The 23883-nt window shown below is 39.7% G+C and overlaps 1 protein-coding gene across 1 annotated transcript in view; it reads left to right on the forward strand.

The window, feature by feature from the left end:
• Window positions 1-6358: 6358 nt before the first annotated feature.
• prdm5 (PR domain containing 5) overlaps window positions 6359-23883 on the forward strand; it is a 41080-nt gene continuing 23555 nt past the window's right edge. Inside the window, exons 1-11 of the mRNA XM_078259777.1 lie at window positions 6359-6593; window positions 7377-7460; window positions 8104-8226; window positions 10344-10512; window positions 11735-11912; window positions 12951-13043; window positions 13183-13304; window positions 14036-14115; window positions 17606-17690; window positions 18195-18352; window positions 18870-18963. Coding sequence (XP_078115903.1) covers window positions 6495-6593; window positions 7377-7460; window positions 8104-8226; window positions 10344-10512; window positions 11735-11912; window positions 12951-13043; window positions 13183-13304; window positions 14036-14115; window positions 17606-17690; window positions 18195-18352; window positions 18870-18963 — 1285 coding nt within the window. The 5' untranslated portion in view covers window positions 6359-6494. The remainder of the gene's footprint in view (window positions 6594-7376; window positions 7461-8103; window positions 8227-10343; window positions 10513-11734; window positions 11913-12950; window positions 13044-13182; window positions 13305-14035; window positions 14116-17605; window positions 17691-18194; window positions 18353-18869; window positions 18964-23883) is intronic.

Here is a 23883-nt window from a genome sequence, read left to right on the forward strand (position 1 = left end):
TTTATGTAGGGAACAGACTTTATGTTTTTCAGCCATGCTAGCCGCATGGCTTTATGAATGGCAAAGTTAGTCTGTTGGTCGGTCAGTCTTTAATTCAGACTGAAATATCTCAACAACTATTGGATGGATTGTCATGAAATTGTGTTAGGACATTCATGGTCCCCAGAGAATGAATCTTTCTGACTTTGATGAGGCTCCAACTTTCCATCTACCACCACCATGAGCTTGATATTTGTCGTTTTGAATGAAATGTCCCAACAACTAACAGATGGATTGCCATGAATTTTTGTACAAACATCCATGTCCCCCATCCGGATAAAATGTAATAACTTTGATCCCTTAACTTTTCGTCTAATGCCATCATCAGGCCAAAATTTCAATTTGTCCGGCCACTTTGGTTTATAACCAAATACCTGCAGAACTAATGACATACCCATCAGCCTCAGCTGTACTTTTTGTTTAGCGCTAATTAGCAAATATTACACAAAACTAATATCATGAACATTTTTAACATTATACCAGCAACATCAGCATATTAGCTGAGTTAGCATGCTGACGTTAGCATTTAGCTCAAATCACCACTGTAGCTAAGTAGCCTACAGCGTCACAGAGGCGGTAGCATGGCTGTCTTGGTTGAATCCTGTCCATACGGTAGCCAAGCAGGGTAAACGTGCTACAACGGCCCAAAACACTTCCATTAGGAGAAATGTGCTGCAAATACAGAAACGACGCAATGTAAAAAACACACAAACACCAAAAACACATGCTACATAAAAATGATGCAAATACAAAAATGACACAAAGTAATAAAGAAAGTGCCAGTTTCTATCTTTTTTTTTAACTCCAGCAGTGTCTGTCCTGCTTCCAGGGGGGCTGACTTAATAGTTGTTATAGATAAACATAATACTCTATACTGAAGTCAATCCACTTTTTGCAGTGATGCCTTTGCTGCTGCTGCACATACCTGTAGTATAAAACCACTCATATTGCTCTATAAGTGTCAATTATTGCCCAGTTTATCTGTCCCCTAGTTGCATTTGGCCACAGTTTGTAATATCTTTATGACTTTATTTTGCATTTATTTGTGTTTGATATGTACTTTTTCATGTATATTTGCTGTTTTATTTTTTTGTTTTAAAAAGGCGAGAAGGAAAATCAAGTTCTTAAACATACATACTTAAAACATACAATAAATGTAATCTCTCTGCTATATCATCTGCCATGTCATGTTGTAGATCCAGATGGCCTGGAGACCTTCCGTTGAACCGTCGACTGGATATGCAGCGTTTTTCTGTTGCATGTGTTTTTGGCGTTTGTGTCAGTGGTGTAGTCTACGTGATATGCAGGTATACGCAGTATACCCACTAAGAAAGCTCCAGGATTTCCATATACCCACTTAAAAATGTGCAATGACATGTAACAACATGCTTTCCATTATAATTATGGTATATTTTGAATCGTCATCTGTGTTTTTTTTTCTTCGCATAGACTAAATAAAGGTATTTTCACCGTAAATTTGTGCAAAAAAGTGTATCAGAATGCAGGAAATTAAGTCTTTGACACTCAAAATTTTCCTGGCAGAGGACACCCAGACTATCATCATATATATATTTAAGCCCATACATATACAGTACAGTATAGCCACTACAATACATTAAACTACACCACTGGTTTGTGTGTTTTTTACTTGGCTTCTTTTCTGTATTTGCAGCACTTTTCAACTAATAGAAGTGTTTTGGGCCGTTGTAGCACATTTGCCCTGGTCGGCCAGACGGCCACCATATTGTATTTAACTACAAAACACTTTGTATCACACAGTTAACCACAGACTTTTTCAGATTACAATCACAGAAACGATTTCATTAATAACTAGGTCAGACTACAGGTTTGTGTTCAGATTGTCTCATCAAAAGTGTGATGCTCCAATTCCCCTCAATCCCACTCTCAATCACGACTGAGATTGTGAATTATCTGTGCAGACCAGCACAGACTCTCCATAATCTTAAAATGGCTAAATCAGGATTATCATCTTCAGCTTGCTATCATCCTGTAATGGGGTCTGGGCATTAGCAGAAGAGTTCTTCGTGTGTGTTTCTGTGTGTCTTTTGTGCAGGTGTTGGGAGATCAGAGCTGGTGAGGATAACCCTGGGATCTTAGTGAAAGCTGAGTGAAAGTTAATGGGATGGAGGGTCCTCAGAGGGCACGGAGGAGAAAAGGGGTCATGACATTTAATCGTCCTGCCCCGACAGGCCAAGGCCCTGACAGCGAGGTCAGGGGGGACAGAAATGGACCAAGGAGGACATGGGTGGGGCAGACACACACAAAGACCCTCTCAGTGCAGTGATCAGGCCTGTCACCCGATAAGTCTCCCTGTAACCCTCTCCTGTGGCTTAACTCTCCCCCCCGGGCCAATGACGACACCATCTCAAAAATAATAGTGATCTCGGGGGGGGGGATCCCTCTTGAAGGACATGTTTACCCCAATTTTGAAGCGTAAACCCTTTAAAAACAGCAGTCTGGTGAGCTGTGGTCGAATGTAACTAAGTACATTTACTCAAGTACTGTAAGTACAAATTTAAGTCTTTTCTTTTCATACGACTTTTTACTACATTTCAGAGAAAAATATTGTACTCCACATTCTCTACATTAATCTGACAGCTTCAGTTACTAATTACTTTACAAATTAAGATTGTTGCACACAAAACATATGTAGTTAATAAAATAAAAGTACCCAACAATATATAGGCCTACAAGTCCAGCTGAAATGATTAGCCGATTAATCACTTAGTTGAGTGATAGAACTGTTTGGATCGTTTCCAGTTTCTAAAATGTGAGGATTTTTCTGCATTGAGTACTACAATTTTACATTTAAAATACTTTAAGTACATTTTCCTGATGATACTTACATACCTATACTTGAGTAACAGTTTCATTGCAGTATTAGTACTTTGTTTTTTCTCAGTTAGTTGTTAGTTTTCTTTGTTCTTTATTTTGTGTTTTATGTTGTGTGTGGACATCGGACCGGAAGCTGTGGATGAAATTACTTTTGTTTTGGTGTCATGTAATTCTGTGTAGGATGGGTGTGTGTGTAGTGGCATGACACGTAAATAAAATATCATCATCATTATCAGTACTTTTACTTAAAGGAGAAATCCGGCGCAAATTGAACCTAGGGGTTAATAACACATGTGTACCGAGTCGACCGTTCTCTGGGATTTGTTTTCATGCTAATCGAATGTGACCAGTTTTAGTGCAAACCGCTAATTAGCTTATAGCGCTAGTCATCGGGTAAAAAGTAAAAAAGAAATCCCTATTTCTACACCACTAACAAGGCTCAAAATAGCACCACACTACCACGGTAGCATAATGAGGGTGCCTACATGTAAACCGAAGCATTGAGAACTTTGTAAGTGTACAGACAGTTTATTAAAAAGATAGATTAGAAAGACAGTACCGTTCACGTATATAGGCAGGCGCCATCTTGGGAAAACAGTCACGAACAGTCGAATGACTGGTCGTATACGATGTATACGTGAAAGCTACTGTCTTTATAAACTATCATTTTAATAAACTAGCGTTATAAGCTAATGCGCTAAAACTGGTCACATTCGATTAGCATGAAAACTTATCCCAGAGAACGGTCGACTCGGTACACATGTGTTATTAACCCCTAGGTTCATTTTGTGCCGGAATTGTCCTTTAAGTAAAGGATCTGAATACTTCTTCCACCACTGCTGTTGAGGCTGACAAAGACACTGGAGCACACCAGCTCATTGACTCTGTGGTAAACATGTACATCATGATTCAGTCTTTGTGGTGATTGTCAACCAACGCCGGTCATCTGGACCAATCATAAAGCAGTTGTGGCGTAGAGCCACGACACAACAGGAAACATTGGCATAAACACGAGCTATAAACACAGTAAAGAGATCCGACATGATGCTGACACTGCTGATTAAAGGGGGAAGACGTTTGCTGAAGAGGTGTTCAAAAACAGAATATACACAAGCAGTCAGTGATGAGAGATGATGCTAATCTCTCCACTCAGGGCAAAAGTCAACAAATCAAGGTGAGTAGGGATGAAAAAAAAACTAAAAAACATAATGCAGAGGTCTGCTTGGGCGCCTGATAGTTTCAGCATTTTCACACAAGCATATCCATAAGTCACGTTTTACAGTACAGTTGAAACCACATCCACTGCTGAGCATTTCGACTAAGTGGTTTGTCAGCTAAGAAAGAAAAAAAAGAATCATCTGGTTTTACTTTGTGGACTTTTATTTCGAAATTTCAAGTTTTCCCTCTGATCTAGTTTGAGCTCCATTTTCTCAGCCTTAAAGATGAACTGTGTAAGCTTAAATAAATGAATAAACCTCAGGTAGATATTTCTAGTACTAGCAAGTTGTAGCACTTCTACTTCTTGGGGAAAAAGTAGTTGTTATGGATAAAGAAATAGGACTAATGTGGCAACAGTCATTTCTGTGTAATGTGTAAATGACAATACTTAAATGCATTGACTTTAGAGTTATTAAGCAAAGGTTTAGTAAGAGGGCTTACGCTATGGAAATTTGACCCTTAATTTATATGTAGCCTTGTATAACCAGCAATATGTGAAAATAGTAATTATATAATCAAAATGTTACCAGTCACCATTACTGGGACAGGTAGGTATGATCATAACTCCTGATGTAACCCTTGTCTTGTCTTCCATTCAACCATGTACTTGCCAGTTGACATTTTAGTCTTTTTTTTAAACATTTTTGGCGCTCTTTTCAATGTTTTTGGCGCTATTTTGACGTTTAACGCTTCTTTTCACTACCATGTATAAACACCACTAACACCAACTTATTACCACTAGTTTTACACTTATTTTTGGAATTCATGGTCAATAAACCTCATTTTTAGAAAATTATACCTAATTCTTGAGTTACAAAAGCAGAAATTATGAATTATTTAGACTAATATTAAAGGAAGGATCATCACAGAAGGGTATATGTCGACGTTCAGTCAGGATACTATTGAGAAACATTTCCATTTTTTTTCAAATGCTAAAACATGAAATAAAACACCCTAAAATTCAATGAAAGTGGAGATCCGATATTTTGTTTTACTTGCGAAGCCATTGTGTGGAATCATCCATGTTATTTTTGGGTAAAGAAACCCATATTTCTGATATAGTAATTGTGAAAACGGGTCAAATTTGACCCAAAGACAACACAAGGGTTAAGTTTTTCATCCTGGAATGTTTGGTTCAGATGGTTCCTTCAGGCCAGGAGCACCATCTGTCCCAGCAGCCTTAGGTTGTTGGTAAATTGTGGTTTCTGGCCAAAGGACAGAGCCGACTGTTTTAAGCTGAAAAGGTCAGTCAGACCACTGGTCTACTGCTTGTTGGTACAGTGTGGTTATTGAATTATAGAACAGATAGATGCAAGCCAAAACACACAGCCATCACAATATTCTGAGGTTTTAGAGGCTAATGGTGAATGAGGAAAATGATGGTGAGTGGTTTTTTTCTGAGCTATGTGAAATGCATGCATTGTCAGCTTAGTGAAGGTATTGCCCCGTAGCTTCTGCAACAGTTTAGGATGTAATAACCTAACAGTATTAATGGATCTGAATTTGCAATGATATCAAACTGTTATAGCCACTTTTTCTGTAACATATGCACTGAGAAAAAGGGCATTTAGCTGCTGCATTTGGAAAGTTTATAGAAGGCTACGTCTTTTTCTCATACGATGTATGACAATGGGAATAACTATTCAAAGTAACTTTTCCTAAATACTCAGATTATTAATTTTCATATTACTGTGCATTATTCCGTGGCCCTTAAAGGAGACTCTTTGTGGCAAAACTATTTTTAATTTTTACATATTTTAACCTATTTTAAACCAATTAGTAAATGATTCAGACATCATTATTATTATTATTATTATTTATAATTATTGGTATATAAATATTTCACTGAGTAATGTTCACCCACAAAATCATATCCAATAACTCAGCAGTCTCATTGACTCAGCAGTCAATGTGAATTTCCCCATTGTGAGATTAATAAAGGATTTTAAATCTTTGAATCTTGAAAAAGTCTCAGGTGAGGGCTTTTATATCATCTATAACACTTTACCCTAAGTAAGTTACAAAGTTACTAAGATGCAGCGTGTGTGTATACGCTAACAGTATGTAGGGGAAATGTTGTACGTGTATAACTACAGTACTACTGCATCTACAGTGCTGCTTTCATCCTGGGCATGCTGGGAGTGCAGCCTGAATGAAACACAGGCTGGAGTGTTGCACGACAGTAAAGGTAGCTTCTGGTTACAAACTTTGGACCAATCAGGACGCCGCTTTGCATTCCTGCTGCAGGAGCAACAGAAGTTCAACCTGGACCGCTTCACGGAGAAACTATCTGCTCTAAATTCAAACTGACAATGCTTATTCACTTCCGCTGACATTCTTAATAGCCAACAAATTGTCATTGAAGGAAACATTTCCGAGTAATGACAATGTTGGGTATGTATGTGCCAGACAGATTTTCTCTGAAATCGTCAAAGGTCCAGGATGGAATCGGTCTTTACACGGCGAGGCGAGTGAAAAAGGTTTGTTGTTTCTGACTGGGCAACTTTGTAACCGAGTATACACGCGGGAAGCGTTTTATGTTACTTTTAAAATGAATTCTAAGCGTTGTAGATAGTTTTTCTGTTCGCCTTATTCCTTATAGTCTCTGTCAACGTCTCAGTGTAAACCCAAGGCTCCTCTGACGTGAACTGCCACGTAGCTACAGTAACTCCAGTTGTTTCTCCCGTTCACTACACTACAATGTATTCATGTCGGCGAAGAAGGGTCTCGCGGCTGTCTTGGGAGGCAACACAGTACATACTATACATGAATGTTGCATTCAGCTTAAAGCTCTCAGTTTTTTACTTCATTTTGCAAAACTGCAGACAATATTTCCCCCCTGCTGCCAGATGTATAGAGAAGGCGTATGGAGTTGTGAAATATGTCATTGGGTGAATAGGTTCATATATCAGTAGGGATGTGTTCGCACTCAGAAGGCTATTGTTATTTAAATCTGTGGTACTGTGGTAAAGCCGGTTGAGGATGAACGTGAATACAACACGAAGAACACATTTTGACCACGCCCCCTGGAGTTTTGACTCTTCTGGGAGATCAAAAGTAAAATATGTCCAGTTGTGAAGGATGTACTCTCATGTCACATTAAACACTAGGCTATTCAACATTTACCCACAGTGCAAAAATCATGGTTTGGACAGTCCACTGGAGCGTATAATGTTTTAATTCATAATAATTCATTTTTGGTGCCTGTCTGTTCTACAATGGCATTGTGTTTGACACATTGATCCCTGTGTTTTGTTTTAAAGGGAGAAAAGTTTGGCCCTTTTGCAGGTGAGAAAAAGCTGCCTGGTGAATTGGATGAAAGCTCGGACACCAGGCTTATGTGGGAGGTGAATGCACATTCATTCTCATATGTTTACACCACATACATTCTCATATTTTTACACATTCAAAGGTTTCAGAACTCAAAGGTGTGAGTGGTTAAAAGCAAAATGAGAACCAAATGTGCGTTTGCTGTTTGACAGAAGTAACTAATATGTGACTTTATATTGTTTCTAGTTACAGTAAGATGTTCATACAGCATGATAACACAAGCCTCACACCTGCTAAAGCTGTGTTAAATATGTAATGTGGTAATTAACAGCTCATATTGCAGTTAAGCTCAAAACATCCTTTTTCATGGGACAGCTGTGGAAGAAAGACAGCTGCTTGCATTTCTGTCCAAATATGTTCTCAGTTTTTCTGTGATAAAGAGAATATTTAATTACTTTGCAGATCAACTAACCGTACTGGCTGATTTAAATTGACTCATGTTGCGATGAAGCCATTGCTGGTAACCACTGAAATAAAAGCTGTGATGTAGTTATCTGTAGCTGCCACATTGGGAGGTACCAGCCTGTGCACATCATTAGCTGTTCATATGTAAGGCCAACACACTTTGACGCACAGAAGACAAACCATGAAAATAACAAGAGAAGAAGAATCAGTTGTTCGCTTCTGACAACTCATGCAGTTCTTGTACTTTATTTCCAGGTCCGTGGCAGTAAAGGAGATGTGCTGTATATTCTGGATGCTAGTAACCCACGCTATGCCAACTGGCTGCGGTTTGTCCATCAGGCGCCTTCACAAGAGCAGAAGAACTTGGCAGCCATACAGGTATATTTCCTCTCAGTGGAACATAAAGACCTTCATAAAAAGACAGACTACAGAAAGACAGACTAGAAAACAATACACATCTGTCAGAGTCGGCTATTGATTTATTTTTGTAAATGTAGCTGTTAAGAGACCCCTAAGAGACTTACTTATACAGGTAATAAATATTGGAATCTAGTTTGATTTTTCACTTATGAGTGTACAGACTCTCTCTCTTCTCAGCCTGAATAAAACCTTCAAAGCAAGATCTGAAAAGTCACTTTGTTTCAGTAGCGCAGGATAAAAATGGAAGCCTTGTATTGTCTTTGTTCTGTGAGACTACATCCACACCGATACGTTTTCATTTTTAAATGGCGTTTTGAAACAAAAAGGATCTCCGTACACACAAGTGTTTTAGCTCCGTAGCGGAACTAATCTCCGTCCATATTAACACAGCACTGACAGCAGATGTCACATGACCATTCGCATGCACGGGGCATGTGCGTGCCGGTGTAAACAGGAAGCAGATTATCTGGCGTTACTCTGTGGTTGAAAACCATGGATGAATAAGTTGAAAATACTTTGGAGAAAGAACAATGGCTTAAAGTAAGACCAGGGATTTGTTAGTTTGGACCGACGACGAGGTGGAACTGTTACTGAAAGGTATGTAATCCTACCTAACCGATAAGACTGACTGGGGTGACTACAAAGCTGTTTTTAAACCAAAACAGGGGCAGCAGTGTTTCCAAATGTCTCCGTTATAGGGGCTCAGAAACAGCAACGTAGTGTGGACGTGAGGCATAAACGTAGCAGAAGATATCCATTTTTAAAAGAAAATATAGTAGTGTGGTTGTAGATTTAGATATTCCAGATGACCACGCAAGATTACATAAATATTGAAGTTACAATACGATAAACAGTGGTGAGAGAGTGAACTTGCATACTACATACCCCAGCATACTGGATCTAGGAAATTTCACCTCTTGCACTTCTGTGCAAAAGATCAAACAGATTGCTTTCTCATGATGGAAGAAAAATAGAGTTGGAATGAAGAGGAGCCAGGGCCAAGTTCCTGCCATTAATACACCGATGCCCAAAGTGATTGGTCGTTTAAAGGTCATCATGTGTGTCAAAGCTCTGTGTTCCATCAACAGTGACATTTATTGTGTAGCTTTCCTCTTAATCATTATTTATGTATATTTAGAATCCCATAGTTAAAACAAAATGACTGTTTGATTTTATTTGCATGACCTTTAAGGACAAGGAAGTTAATGACAACATTTTTAAGGGTTTGAGCATTTGACCTGCGGCCTTAATCAGGCTTAACAGACTTTTGTCTGGGTGTAATGAGTTCAACCTTCAGCCAGTCTCAACTCAGTGTGCATTACCATAAACGGTTATACTGTAGCTGTATTTTAGCAGGAATGCTCCATTCTACTCAGGTTTGTCTGGTACCGCTCTGCCAGGGCTCCGTGGCATCGCTGTTATTGTGTGATTACTATATTATAACTAGGGCTGCACAATATATATCGTTTTTTTAATCGTTATCGCGATATCAACTGGCTGCGACATATCGCGACAGTCACTCTGAGATTGTTTGAGTTAGTTGAAAGAGTAGAAAACTACACTTTCAAATGTGAGTGTCATTCCTTTTTCAATGGATCTTTTTATGTTCAATTCAATATTCAATTTGTTAAATAAAATAATGTTGGAAATTATTTTTTTTGTTATTTTAAATGTCAGCAAGCAATTTGCTGTATTTGAGCAGAACACTTAAAGCAGCAGAAAGGCAGAAGTGAGTACACTTTCTTTTTTTTTTTTAAGATTATTTTTTGGGCATTTTTAGGCCTTTATTGACAGGACAGCTGTAGAAATGAAAGGGGAGAGAGAGGGGGAATGACATGCAGCAAAGGGCCGCAGGTCAGAGTTAAACCTAGGCCTGCTGTGTTGAGGACTAAACCTCTATATATGGGCGCCTGCTCTACCAACTGAGCTATCCAGGCGCCCAACTGAGTACACTTTAACGTTTGTTTATTTATCGCAAATTATATCGTTATCGCGATATTCAACAACGTCATCGCATTCTGCAAATTTTCCTCATATCGTGCAGCTCTAATTATAAGCATGTTGTTGTTTCTTAGGATGGAGAGAACATCTTTTACCTGGCTGTGGATGACATAGAGACTGACACAGAGCTCCTGATAGGCTACCTGGACAGTGACATGGAGGAAGAGGAGGAGGAAGAAGAGGAGGAGGTCATCAAAGATGACGATGAAAACAGTAAAGATGCTAGGCATCTTGTTGAAATGGGTACAGTGGAATTATGTTACCTTATTTGTAGGGCTGTCAGCATTAACGCGTTAATCGCGATGCGATTAAGGGCCGGGCATAGTGCGTTTATTTTTTTAAATCGCATTAATCGCATGCCGGCATTTATTAATTTATTTTACACTTCACTCGGCTTTGCGTCGTGCCTAACAGGCTACTATTTTGACCCTTTGCTGCACCGTTACTTATCATCAAGCCGCCATACTTCCTCCTAACACATCCTGCTGCAGCAGGCTGCAGGCATGATGGAGAAACACAGCAGCAACACAAACTGAATGGCGCTTTTTATTTTCCAAAACTCCCGGACGGCTCGTAGACAAGTCGAAAGCCATATGCACGTTGTGTAAAGCCAAATTAAAATATCGCCGAAGCACGTCAAGCTTGAGCTACCACCTACGAGCTAATTAACGTGACTCTGGTTGATGCTACCAACTAGCATGCTACCCATTCAGGCAAAGCACTATTTTGGAGAGTGCTACTTGCCGACCTGTGGATGAAACCAAATCCCCAAAAAATTACTACAGCTCTTGCGAAATGGGTGGCAACTAACTGCAGACCTGTCAGCATCGTAGAGGACTCGGGTCTTAAAGACGTACTACGGTTGGCGTGTTCTGACCTGTCTCATTGCCGTCGAGGGGGACAGCAGCCCCACACAGCCTGTATGACATGGAGAAAGCAGCCACACTGGAACAGCTGCAAAGTACAAACGCTGTCTCATTAACCGGTGATCACTGGACATCAGTGAGTAATCAACATTATTTAGGAGTTACTAAACACTATATTGACTGTAGTAAGGATAGGGATTTTTAGTTTTTTAGTTAGGTACTTGGAGGAATTGTGCTATAATGACAGATTCACACATTTTTCTTTTGTTTACAGTAAATAAATACTAAACAAATACAAATCTTAAAGTCAAGTTCATAAAGTCACTTTCTTTGCATTCATTTGATTCCCAGTCAAGATACACTGGTAAAAATAGCTTTCCATTGTTAATATGTACTTCAAAAAGACAACGAGTAATCGGGTTAAATAATCGTGATTTCAATATTGACCAAAATACTTGTGATTATGATTTTTTCCATAATCAAGCAATGCTATCATATACTTTTTCAAAGACAATCAAACAAAAATGGCCGTATAATTGCCTGTGAGATCTTTCTTCATTGTGTGTGTGTGTATGTGTGTGTGTGTCCCATCTCTGCAGAGCTAATAATAAAGAAGGAGGACCACCCCTGCCTGCTGTGCGAGAGCAGCTTTCCCAGTGAGGAGATCCTGGCCGCCCACCTCCAGAGTCTGCACCAGAGGCCCAGCACAGAGGAGAAGGAGTTCAAATGCAAAAACTGTGGCAAGAAGTTCCCCATCAAACAGGCTCTGCAGCGCCAGTGGGTTGTCTTTTCCATCACTAAGCTGCTTGTGGTGTAGTTTTATTTAACATTGAACTGTTCAATGAATCTGCAGGTCATTAAGAAGTCTGAAAAAGGTATTAAGTCAGTTTGGCAGCAATTAAGTTTCTTTTTATTAGACATGATGGTTCAGTTTTTAATGGTTTTCATTTTGTTGCTTCTAACACAAAAAGACGGAAGGAGGATGTTGCTGATTCCACAAAACAACAAAATAAGATGAAAAATAAAAAGGCATAGTTCGACATTTTATGCTCATGTGTTTCTTGCCGAGAGTTAAAGGAGAACTCTTAATCAAGATTAATATAAAAATTGCCCGGAGTTGTCCTTTAAGTGAGAAGTTAGATACGACTCTCATATCTGTCTGTTAAATATAAAGCTACAGGCGGCAGCAAGTTAGCTTAGCTTAGCTTAGCTTAGCTTAGTTAAGCACAAAGACTGGGGAAACAGCAAGCAAAACAAAATTCGCCTATTACTGTAGCATCTGTAAAGCTCACTTATTAACATGTTATATATTGATGGTTTTAATCCTTCCTGGACTCTTCTCGTCACCATGACACCAAGAAACATTTCAGCTCATAATCAGCCATAAAACCACATATCGTTTTTTCACTACGTTTATTTGACGGATTAAAAAAATGAGATCTAACATGTGAATCGGTGAGCTTTAGAGGTGCTGGATGGCAGGTTTTATTTTACTTCAGAAAGAGCCAGGCTAACTGTTGTCCCCTGTCTCCAGTCTTAATGCTAAGCTAGGCTAACCCTCTGCTGAATGTAGCTTTATATTTAACATGCAGACATGAGAGTGGTATTGATCCCCTTATCTAACTCTCTGCAAGAAATCAAATACATTTATTTCCCATAATCTCAAACTCTATAAACTACTATGTGTATTCTTCCACTCTACAGTTGGTTTAAATTAAGGTCAAACCTGATAATCTGATAACTTCAGTAAGAATTATTCAAATTCATTTATCCTGTATATCTATAATTAGTTTTTTATTTTCAATCCTTCCCCAGTGTTTTGCATTGTTCTGAGTCACTGGACCCGTCAGGTGACTCTAAAGCACACCAGTGCTCCATCTGCCACAACACATTCAGATCAATATCCAGGTAACATACAGTCCATTGCTGTATACAGGGAATTTACCACCTAAATAACAAGCACAATACAATGTATAATGGACACATGCCATTTACTTCCTAAGACGCACAGTTAGATAAAGTCTTCTTCTGTATCCTGTGTGTACAGTTTTGAACAGCACAAGGAAGCCTGTAAAGGAGATGCCAGGTTCATCTGTAAAGCAGAGAGCTGCGGCAAAAGATTCAAAAGCAAGGACGCTCTGAAGAAGCATAAAGGAAATGTTCACACAGGTTGGCGTCTCTGTCTCTCCCTGTATGCCTCTCCGTCATTTTTTTCTTCTGTCTCTAGCACACACATATTCACATGCATAGCACTTTTCTTTTATTTTTTATGTAATGAAGCCTATTGTCCATTAGCAGCCTCAGCACTCAAGGAACTGAAATAAAAGTACTTGACCTCGATCAGTTAAAATCTCTGCAACGTTGCAGCACATCTCTAATTACTTGCGCTACATAATTGTTGACCTGTGTGTTCTGGGGCGGCTCACTCCTTTAGATAATTGGACTTCCATAGCTATTTATGATGGGATGTAGGGCAGCGGGGATCTACGCAGCCTGAATCAAGTATCAACCCGAGATTAAGACATTAATCTCAGAGGCTGATGGAGATGAGATCTGGCCCTTTATGTTTTACCAATGTGGTCAGGACAAGGCTGTGTGTGTGTGTGTGTGTGTGTGTGTGTGTGTGTGTGTGTGTGTCAGTGTGTGTGTGTGTGTGGGCGAGGGAGGAAGTGGATCAGACTCGTCAGATGTGGGTCATGCGATTCAGATGGGGATAAGGGGAGGGTCCCAAAATGGTAAAATGGTGGGATGATGAGGAAAGTTCAGTCTCCAGTAAAACTTTGTTTTTCTGTTGCTGTGCCATGCTTGTCTTGAAATAGTATTCATGATTGCCCACTTCTGTTATCAGTCCTGTCGGTTAGGTTGGGTCATTTTTCATCCAGTTTTTCTTTTCTTTATAGGGAGTGCACGTCGGAAACTCACGTGCACCATATGCAACAGAAAATGCTCCTCCTCTCTGAATCTCCAAGAACACAGAAAGGTGAGGCTCTGCAACATCTACTGTACAGCTCAAATTACCCCAGCCAGATACTTTGCTTCGGATCTGAGAGGATTTACTCAGCTTACGCAGTTCTGCAGGATCCATTTTTACAGTGACGTCTCTTTTTTGCTGTACAATCCATCACACTCCACTTTTTCTATAACCCAGTCTAACCCTTAATCTAGCTTTCGGCTCTGCTTCCTGAGCTTCTGAGTTCACTTTGTTCGGTTATTCCCTCTCCACGTGAGGCTGTCTTTATGGTCAAGTTGTTACAAATATATTCTGGGTGACAAAGTGCAGAGGTCTGGCTTCTTTTTCACTAGCTCATCTCACATGTCTTGTGAAATTTAAGAGGCTCTGTTGGCAGACAATAAGGTTTTAACCTTGGCGTCATCATTCTCCCTCTTATTGATGGATCACAGAACTGAACAGGGCTGTTTAAATACCATTCTAAAAATGTTTTTGTACAAATAGATATCTGTGTTGGTACTGTGTATTACCACTATCAGCCTATATTTAGTTCATGAAAGCTTTACATTCAGTGTTTAGACATCTTCAAGTGGTTTACACTTTGTTGTGCACAAAGTAGGGTAATATTTATTCCACTTAAAGCAACATTAAATAGAAGAAGAGTGCAATTCACTCATACACCGCTGTCGTAAAAATGGACAGCTGTACGCGTGCATTTGTAATGATTACAAAATTTTAAAAAACTAGAGAGTCGATAACTTTGATAACCCAGCCAAACATCAAGCAAGTGCAACAACACAAGACATAGCAAGCCAGCCAATGTTACTTATCCAACAGCAAGATGGCCAGCTCGGTATCTGTCTTGCAGCCTTTTATTTTGCGAAGCTCTGGCCAACGACTAAAATCTAGTCTGAGTTTTTCTCTTGTCCCCGCGGCCTCTCGCTCAGACACTCACTCCTTTTCTCTTCTTAGTTTTCTCTGCGTCCTCCTTGGTAAGGCTTGGTACAGTATCCAATACCTTTTAGGCACCGACCGAATTGCCTCTAAAGTATCGAGTATCGAAAAATGCCTCGTTATTCAATCCCCAATTTCAACACCTAATGAGATTTACTAAGGAGTGAATCGCATCAGAGTCAGTGAGCCAATTAACATGCAGCATGCTTCTACCAAAATCTAATAATGCTTGTGATTGGCTGTCTAACGTTAAACGTCTTAGAGGCACGCAAGGAAAACTCTATGTTACACAGAGACAGCTCACGTAGTAGGAGCTGAAAAATAAATAAAAAGATTTACGGTTTCCTTTTGTTTCATAAAATTTGTATTGAAAAAAGTATTGTTTAGGAACCGGTATCAGTATCAAATATTTTTGAACGATATATAGCCCTACTCTTCGGTCTCTTTACCTCTCCCATGATGTCCGTAGAAGCTGCTGAACCTCTGTCCGACCGGCGCCACCCCCCCCCTTCTCTGGCCCACGGCCTGAAAACGTCCTCCTCCCAGCGGTCCAACACACCTGTGTAAACCCCAACACTCCCCCTGTGCTCTGAGCACCACATGTAACTGAGCATCTATAGCTGATGGCAGCTAATGTTAGCAGCAGTTAGTGGTTAGCCTTACATTAGCAACAAGTAAAGCTTTCTCCGTAAATGACAGAGAGTGAAGGCAGAGCAGTCGGAGGACATCAGAGGGAAAACCAGAAAAATATTTTCACCAAAAACGTGATCCGGTTTCACCAAAATCAGTGACATAGTTGGTGGTTTGTGACTTATTGCCGTGAAGCGTTATGTAGATCGTACTGCTCTCCAAAGTTACATAGTGCTAAGACAGGCAATTGGTGCGCAGAGTGGTAATGATGGGGGCACCATCAAGTCACAGTAACATCAAAACGATTTTGAAGCTGTTATTTTAAAGTGAAATAGTTGCATAATTCTGCTTTAAACATGTAATTCCAATGCAATGAATATAATTGTATTTAATAATTATTCAGAATACAGGAGATTGGTGTAGAAAAGTCCAATATTCAAAGTTGCTCTTTGCTGTATATATCGGGATTTAGAAAGAAAGAAAAAAAAATATATCTATAGATAACAGTTTTTTGTTTCAATGGATTAATCACTGTTGTTTTCTAGTTCAGATCAGGACAGCACTTTGGACGACGTTGTGCATTGGGTTATTATGCAAGATGTCTCACAAATTCTTATTGGTTGCCATTCATTAACCAACATTCCTGATTAATTATCCCTGCTGGTTATTGTGCATTTTCATTTCCTCTTGTCATCATGTATCATCCAGATTAATCAACAGGCATTAATCCACCCTGTCACCTAATTCATCTTCGAGCCACCTCCAAACTCTTCAGCACTTAAAGTCACCTGGAAGTTGTGACATAGTTCTGCAGTGCATCATTTAACCTACTTCACCTATGAGTCAGTATTCTCCTGTTTCAGACCTCCGGGGAATTTTAAAATAGGCGTATGTAATATTGCTATGTGGCCTCCATTCCTGCTTTTATATGTGGCTCACGGTAGCAGAAAAGATTTCCAGTCATGCACTATTTGTACATGCACACATTGGGCCCTATCCTGCACCCGGCGCAGCGCAGCGCAAAGCCCGACGCAAGTGTCTTTGCTAATTTAAGACCGACGCAGTTGTCAGTTTCCCGTCCAGCGCCCGCGTCGTTTAAATAGCAAATGCACCTGCGGCCATCTTTGCGCCCATGGGCGTGCTGGTCTTACAGGGAGGTGTGTTCAGTACAACCCTTTTGAACCATGCGCCCGACGCACGGACCCTTTTTTCTGCTGTCAAACTAGCAAAAGTGTATTTGGACACGCCCTAAACGCACCTGCGCCAGGCGCTTCACGCCGTGCGCTTAGATCGTTAAAATAGAGCCCGTTGTCTGAACCGTTGTCTGTCATAACATTAGGAGATCTGAAAGGCAGAATGTCTTTCTCTAAATTTAGGTCAGCATTACATTCAATTTGACAAATTATGTTTTTCCAGTAAAACATTTTAATAAAGTTGTTCATAATAATTGAGTCCTACTTAAACACAAAGTGTTATAATAAATATGTCACACATTGTTCTTATAGCTTCCATCAAAGACATTGGGGCATTAAGTATTATTCTCGCAGAGGAGCAATCAAACTTTCCATAATGACACGTTAGCTCCGAAGCAGCTTAAAGCTGCCGTTATCATCATTTAGCTGAACAAGCTTTTGCAGTATCAGCTTTACAAGAGGAGCTGCTTTGCATTAGCATATGCTATTGTAGCTGTACGCCGGGGAACTATTGAATGTGCAATTATTGGAGCAATGCTCTGAAGCAGAAAAAGGATTGGAACTTTTCATCACTTTAATTGCTTTTCTGTCAGTAGACATCACTCTAATATAAACGGACTTGATTTACTTTCTGTTGACTATCGCAGACCGTGATCCTCCAACTTTTCCGTGCTCTTTACCCTACGTTTTTATTTAAAATTACCAGCAAGACCAAAACTTTCTCTTTTACTCTTCTGTTGTAGGTACATGAAATACTTGACTGCCACGCATGTGACAAGAAGTTCATTTCTACAAATCAGCTAAAACGTCACATGATCACACACTCAGGTAAGAAAATGGTGCCTTAAATACATCAGTCCTTAAAGAAATAGTTCAGATTCTTTAAAGTTGGGTTGTACGAGGTACTTATCCATAGTCAGTGTATTACTTACAGGAGATGGTTTCATGAAGCAGACAGGAGTACCGGCACAGACGCTAAGCAATGTACTGCTGTGGACGGGGGCAGCAGCTTAACGTATTTTAGAAAAAAGGCCCACTTCAAAAAATCAATATCTGTTTTCAGTGTATGCTATATTTAGAATATTTTCAGTGCTTTACCTTGCCGTCAGACAGCCCTTTTCGACGGGGAACTGAAGCCATTACCTATGCTCTCTTCAAAGCCACCAGTCTCCCTTTGACAAACACAGTCATTTTACTTAGCAGAACACTGGAGTAGCTGCCATCTACTGTAGTTAAAACACTGACTATGTATAAGTACCTAACCTTATATAACCCCACAAAAAATAACAAATTATCCCTTTAACTTAATGTGTTAAATCTTCCAATGATTAGAGAAGCGACCGTATACCTGTGAGATCTGCAGTCGTTCATTCAAGCGCCTGGACCAGGTGACGGCTCATAAGATCATCCACAGCGAGGACAAACCGTACAAATGCAAGCTGTGCGGGAAAGAGTTTGCCCACCGCAACGTCTACAAGAATCACAAGAAGGTGAGCAGATGTGGTATCACACACACATACCGTTACACCGGGGGAGGTCATTGTAATTAGGCTTTCACAACAGCGGAAATGACTTTCTTGATACGATTACATGTAGCTGATTGGCGTTTGCTGAGAAGAGGCATTAATTGAAAGGCAAAGTCACTTCAAAGCTAGAATTATTAGTGAGACTGTAATCAATCAGGGTCTCGTTGGTGGCGGGTATCTGTGCGGTCTCTGGCCTGCTCCACCCCATGAGCTCCCCCATGTTTACTTTTGGGATTGAGGTGTCACTCAGATAGATAGGCCGGGGATGGGTGGGGGGGGGGGCAGAAAACAGAAGCACTTTAAACTTAAAGCCCCTCGAGCTGCTTGTCCTCATCAAGTCAACAAACCAAATCGGCTACGGAGCCTTCTGCATGATCCTCTCACATCAATTTAAGAAGCTTCATCAACATCCACGCGGAGGCAGGCGGCGGATCGCCTTACACATTATAAACATGCTGACGCTGCTCTGCTCTCTCTGCAGACCCACTCCGAGGAAAGACCCTTCCAGTGTGAGGAGTGCAAAGCTCTGTTCCGCACCCCCTTCTCTCTACAGCGTCACTTACTCATCCACAACAGTAAGTATAGCAGAGTGGGAGAGCCCCCTGTGTGTTGTAGGGCTGTGCAATTAATCAAATTGTTATTCACGATTACGATTCCGGCTCCTAATGATCACAAAAACTGAGTAATCGAGAAAAACGATTTTTTTGCACATTTCCTTTTGCAAGTATGATGTGTTCAAACGAGGAAAAGTACCAAGGCAAATTTCACAGTTCGAGGTGTTTTCACCATGGGCGTCAGTTTGGTTTGAAATGTGCTGGGGACAGAGATGCATTCGGAAGTACATTTCCAGAAGTGTTGGGTATAATGACGCATTCATTGTTTTTTCTCTTTCGCGCAGGTCATGTTTTGAAAGACGCTGTCCTGTAGCTTACTAATGAATAAAAACGTGGTTTAATGTACGTAAACAATGATCGATGATTACCAAATTTCCCTCATAACCACTGAAAACTGTCAAAAAATCGAACCCAAAGTCCTATTATTACCGACTTATTATGGATTGTTTTCGACGTTGTTGACGCCTTTTTTTCACAGTTTGTTTTTGCTTTTTCCAACGTTTACAATTTTTACATTTTTCTTCCACACATTTTCAGCGCAATGTACCTTAACAACGACCAATCATCACCACATTTCTGGTTAGATTTTTTGACAGTTTTCAGTGGTTATGAGGAGCAATATGAGAGAGAAATTTGGTGATAATTGATCATTGTTTATAGGTACAAGCTTTTTCCTCGCCATAGGCGCCAATGAAGAAGACAACGTTAATGTGAGATAACTTCTATAATCGTTGGATTTCGGTTTAGTTCTTTTGACAGGCGTAAGTGTTCATTACAAGATATGGCCATGAGAAATTTGGTGATCATTGATCGTTGTTTAGGTACATTAAACCACGTTAAGCTTTTTTTCACGTTAAGCAGAATGTCCCGACAGGCAGTGTAGTGAACAGAGAAGTGTGCAGCCAGCGCAGCAGCAGGTGTCTGTGCCTGCCTTGTGGGGATAGAGATTGTTGTGGATTTTTTGGCATATGTCGCTCAAGAATTATATGTTATTGAGCTCAAGGTTTTCAAAAAAGTGATGGGTACAACTCATGACGAAATCTGGTAGGTACGCGTCCCCACCGTCCCCACCGAAATTGACGCCTATGGTTTTCACTGTTGATTTGTTAACTGTTTCAATGTTTTTTAAGTTGAATAATTGCTTCCAAAAGTCAACGAGTAATCGTATTAAATAAGTGTGATTTCAACATTGACCAAAATAATTGTGATTATGATTTTTTCCACAATCGAGCAGCCCTAGTGTGTCGTCGTGACTCTGCCCACAATCAATACATACGTAGAGCTTCAACGATGTCTTGCAGTTGCAGCCCTACCCATAAGTTTAAAAGGTAATGTTGAAGTGCCAAGAAAGTTAGTGATATTTTTTTTAATTTAAAATTTTGAGTGAAAAATACCAAAACAAATCAAGTTATAATGATATTTTATGCATAACATGCAATAACAAAATGAGCCCTGTGAAACATGCAGTGGTTTTTGAGGAGAAATGACCTTGGAATAGATTATTTTATCCCTCCTGTAGTTTGATCAAGCCATCTAAAAATGTTGACCATCTTAATATCTCTTAGGAAAAAAGTTTGAAAACAAGCCTAGCGTCTAGTTTTTATGTGATAGACGGTGCTATATTTCCATCTGCCTTCAACTCATCCTTACCCCTGTGGATATTTCCATTAATAATAGACATCATAACTCTTTTAAACATCTCACCAAGGAGACATTACAGAGCGTTCAGGTTGTCTGCTGGTCCCTGGCTGCTGTGACCCAGCAGAAACTTTTCTTCCCCAGACAGTCGAGCCTTGGCAGGATGCAACGCTGGTCCTCCAATTGAGCCAGATAACAAAGAGATTGTAAAGCTCAAGGCATTTCCTGCCGCTGTCTCAGGAGGCAGGCCATATAATACCAGGACTCGTATTCTGTATCAAGTTCTAGATAGCATGTGGGGCGGGAGGATCCAGTGTGTGATTTCACTGTAGGTAAGAGAATAGACACGCCATTGAATTATTGTGCCTGTCTCTGTGAGTTAACGTTAGTGCACATACACGTTAGCTCTCTAGCGATTGTCTAAAAATGAGAAAATGAAGCACAGATGTCGCAGCATTTTTAGGTGAAATCTAATTTTTTTCTTTCTAATGCAAGAACAGTTTCATATTTTTATTCTAAATGCCTTGCACTTTTTTTTGTCTTGTACTCTCTTTAACTGGACACACTTGCCCTAAATTTCTTGTTTCAAATTGATGAATGCCAAGTGTTCGTTAGATTTGATTATTAGCGTAATCCATGCCCACAAATCTCTACCTAAGGCTTTTTGTTCCTCTCCTTTTGTGTATGTTTCATTCACAAAAATATCACGTAATCTCAGTAAAAAGCAAAAAAAACACAGCACAGTGTAACAGTGTCAGTAGTTGCATTAGGGGACCTGAAAGAATAAGCGAGAAAATATTACGACAGCTGCCATCATACAGCTGATATTACACTGGTAGGTGTTATAATGGAGGATGAGTGGGAAAATAACATCTACTGAAATATAAAAAACAAGAAACCTCACAGCTGTCTGTGTATTGGCAAGCCAAGATTCATTTTGGACTATGTTTATTTTTATTTAAGTTGATATCTGCAACATATTTAAACCCCAAATCCATTCAGATTCTGCAGTCAGTTTTTCCCGGTTAGGATTCCTACAGTGTTCATCGTTCAGGAGTTGTTTTTTTTCCCATCTCCAAACAAACGAACCAGGGGATTAAAACCAGTAAAAAAAAAACACTGAATAAAGCCAATTTCATGTTAAAAATCTAAAATGAGTTAAAAATTGGAGCGGCTGGAGCCGAGCTGCAACAAGCTCAGCTTGTTTCTCTGATAACTTTAGATCCAGATGTCCGATGACTAAAACAACCAAGATCTAAAAAAGTGTATTGTTAAAAAATGTGGCTTGAAACTGGATAAAAAGTCAATTCATGACAGATTCTGGCAGACAACCACAACGCTTGACGCATACGTAAAGGGGATATGACACCATTGACAGGCTACCAAATGACACGGACCCTGTCCTTGATTAAAATTTCAGATTTCTCTCGGTTTGATCATTGTTGGAAACATTTGGGATAATGTAATTACTCAACTCAGCAAACTATATAACAGGAGTCTAGTTGTTTTTAGACATTTTATTGTGTAAAAGTTAAATATTATCTTTCATTTATTTTATTTATAAGGACAACGCACAGACACCATTTCTGTCAATGTGCCAGTGTTAGCCAGCGGGCTAATTTGAACTGTGTTGCTTAGGCGACCAAGATGTTTTGAGACCGGAGCAGTTTAAGTCAAACAAAAGTTGTTGTTTTTTTATCGTTGATAAAGGCAGACTTACTGTTACTGCATGTTATTTATATGATCTCAATGAAATTCTATCCGTGTGTTCACTTGGCTTTTTATCGTCCATATTAACATGATTTAAGATTGCAATTATTTAACAAAGTTAAAGAGATGGGGCAGGATATAGATCTGTTAGTTTGGTTGTTTGAACATAAAACATTTTCATTTCATTTGCAGACTTTTTAGAACAAGCATGGGCTATAAGGAAGACAGCTTTGTATCGATGGTTCTCATTTATTTATTTATTTACTTTTTATTTATTTTTCTGTGGCTGTAGTTTTGTATGAAATGTTTAGTTCTAGTTGGACAATTTATGGGTTACACAATTGTGTTGTGGCTGCTGTAATATGTTTTCTTTGTTCTTTATTTTGTGCAAAGTAGAGTATGTTGTGTGTGGACATTGGACCGGAGGCTGTGGATGAAATTACTTCTGTTTTGGTGTCATGTAATTCCGTGTGGGATGGGCCACTTAGTGGCATGACACGTAAATAAAATATCATATCAAATCACATCATATCATATCATACATGAGTCCTATCTGGACAGATCTGGACTACTGGAGTTTTGTTCGAATAAATCTAAAAACAAGAAAACTGTTGAATGCGACAAGTTCTCGTTAATTATTCGTACGAGCCACTTCAGAACGAATCTGTTAGTATGTGTGGTTCTTGCCCAAAGAAACATGCACAGCACATTTATGTAGAGTTACATGTCAGTTGTGGTCTTCTAGTTGTTTCAGGACCCCCGAGAACATTCCTGTGTGTATGTTAAAGTATAAATCACTATCATTGCATGGTTTAATACCAGACTGAAGCCCTGCTGCAAGTAATAATGAAATCTTTATGCGAGGGTGTCGTTGACATTAATTATCATCAAGTGGATGTTTTGATTTGATTAAAAACACAATGGACCTCAGCTTTCACTGTTGTTCCAGTTTATTGAGCTGACCATCATCTGCCTTGGTAACAGGAGAATGAGCACAAGCTTGTAACCACTTGCTCCCGCCAAACACACGCGCACGCACACACACACGCACACGCACACACACACACACACACACACACACACACACACACACACACACACACACACACACACACACACACACACACACTAAACTACTCTGTGAAAATTGAATGATCTCCATATAATGGAAACAACTACTCCGCAACAATAGAGGCTGTTGTATGGAGACAGAGAGCAGAGGCGTGAAGGAAAACATCAGGCTGCACTCTGTGAACAGCTGAGATTGTGCCCCATCGTACTGTCGGTGTACTGTCTGTCTGGCGTTTTAGTGCTTGTCAGTGGAATGATTAATGCAATAAGGGATGTTTTTTTTGCACTGTAAAAAAGTAAGACAGAACCATTTGACGTTCAACTGAAACATATGGCAGAGCAGTTTGCTTTACTGTTTCCCCTGGGATATGTTACAGCTACAGATGCACAATAAAGGAAGACTCCTGTTAAAAAAAAAAAAAAATAATTACCCAGAACCAGACTTTTCTAAAGACTTTTGTT

The sequence above is a fragment of the Sander vitreus genome, chromosome 9 (assembly GCF_031162955.1).
Source record: "Sander vitreus isolate 19-12246 chromosome 9, sanVit1, whole genome shotgun sequence".
Lineage (NCBI taxonomy): Eukaryota > Metazoa > Chordata > Actinopteri > Perciformes > Percidae > Sander > Sander vitreus.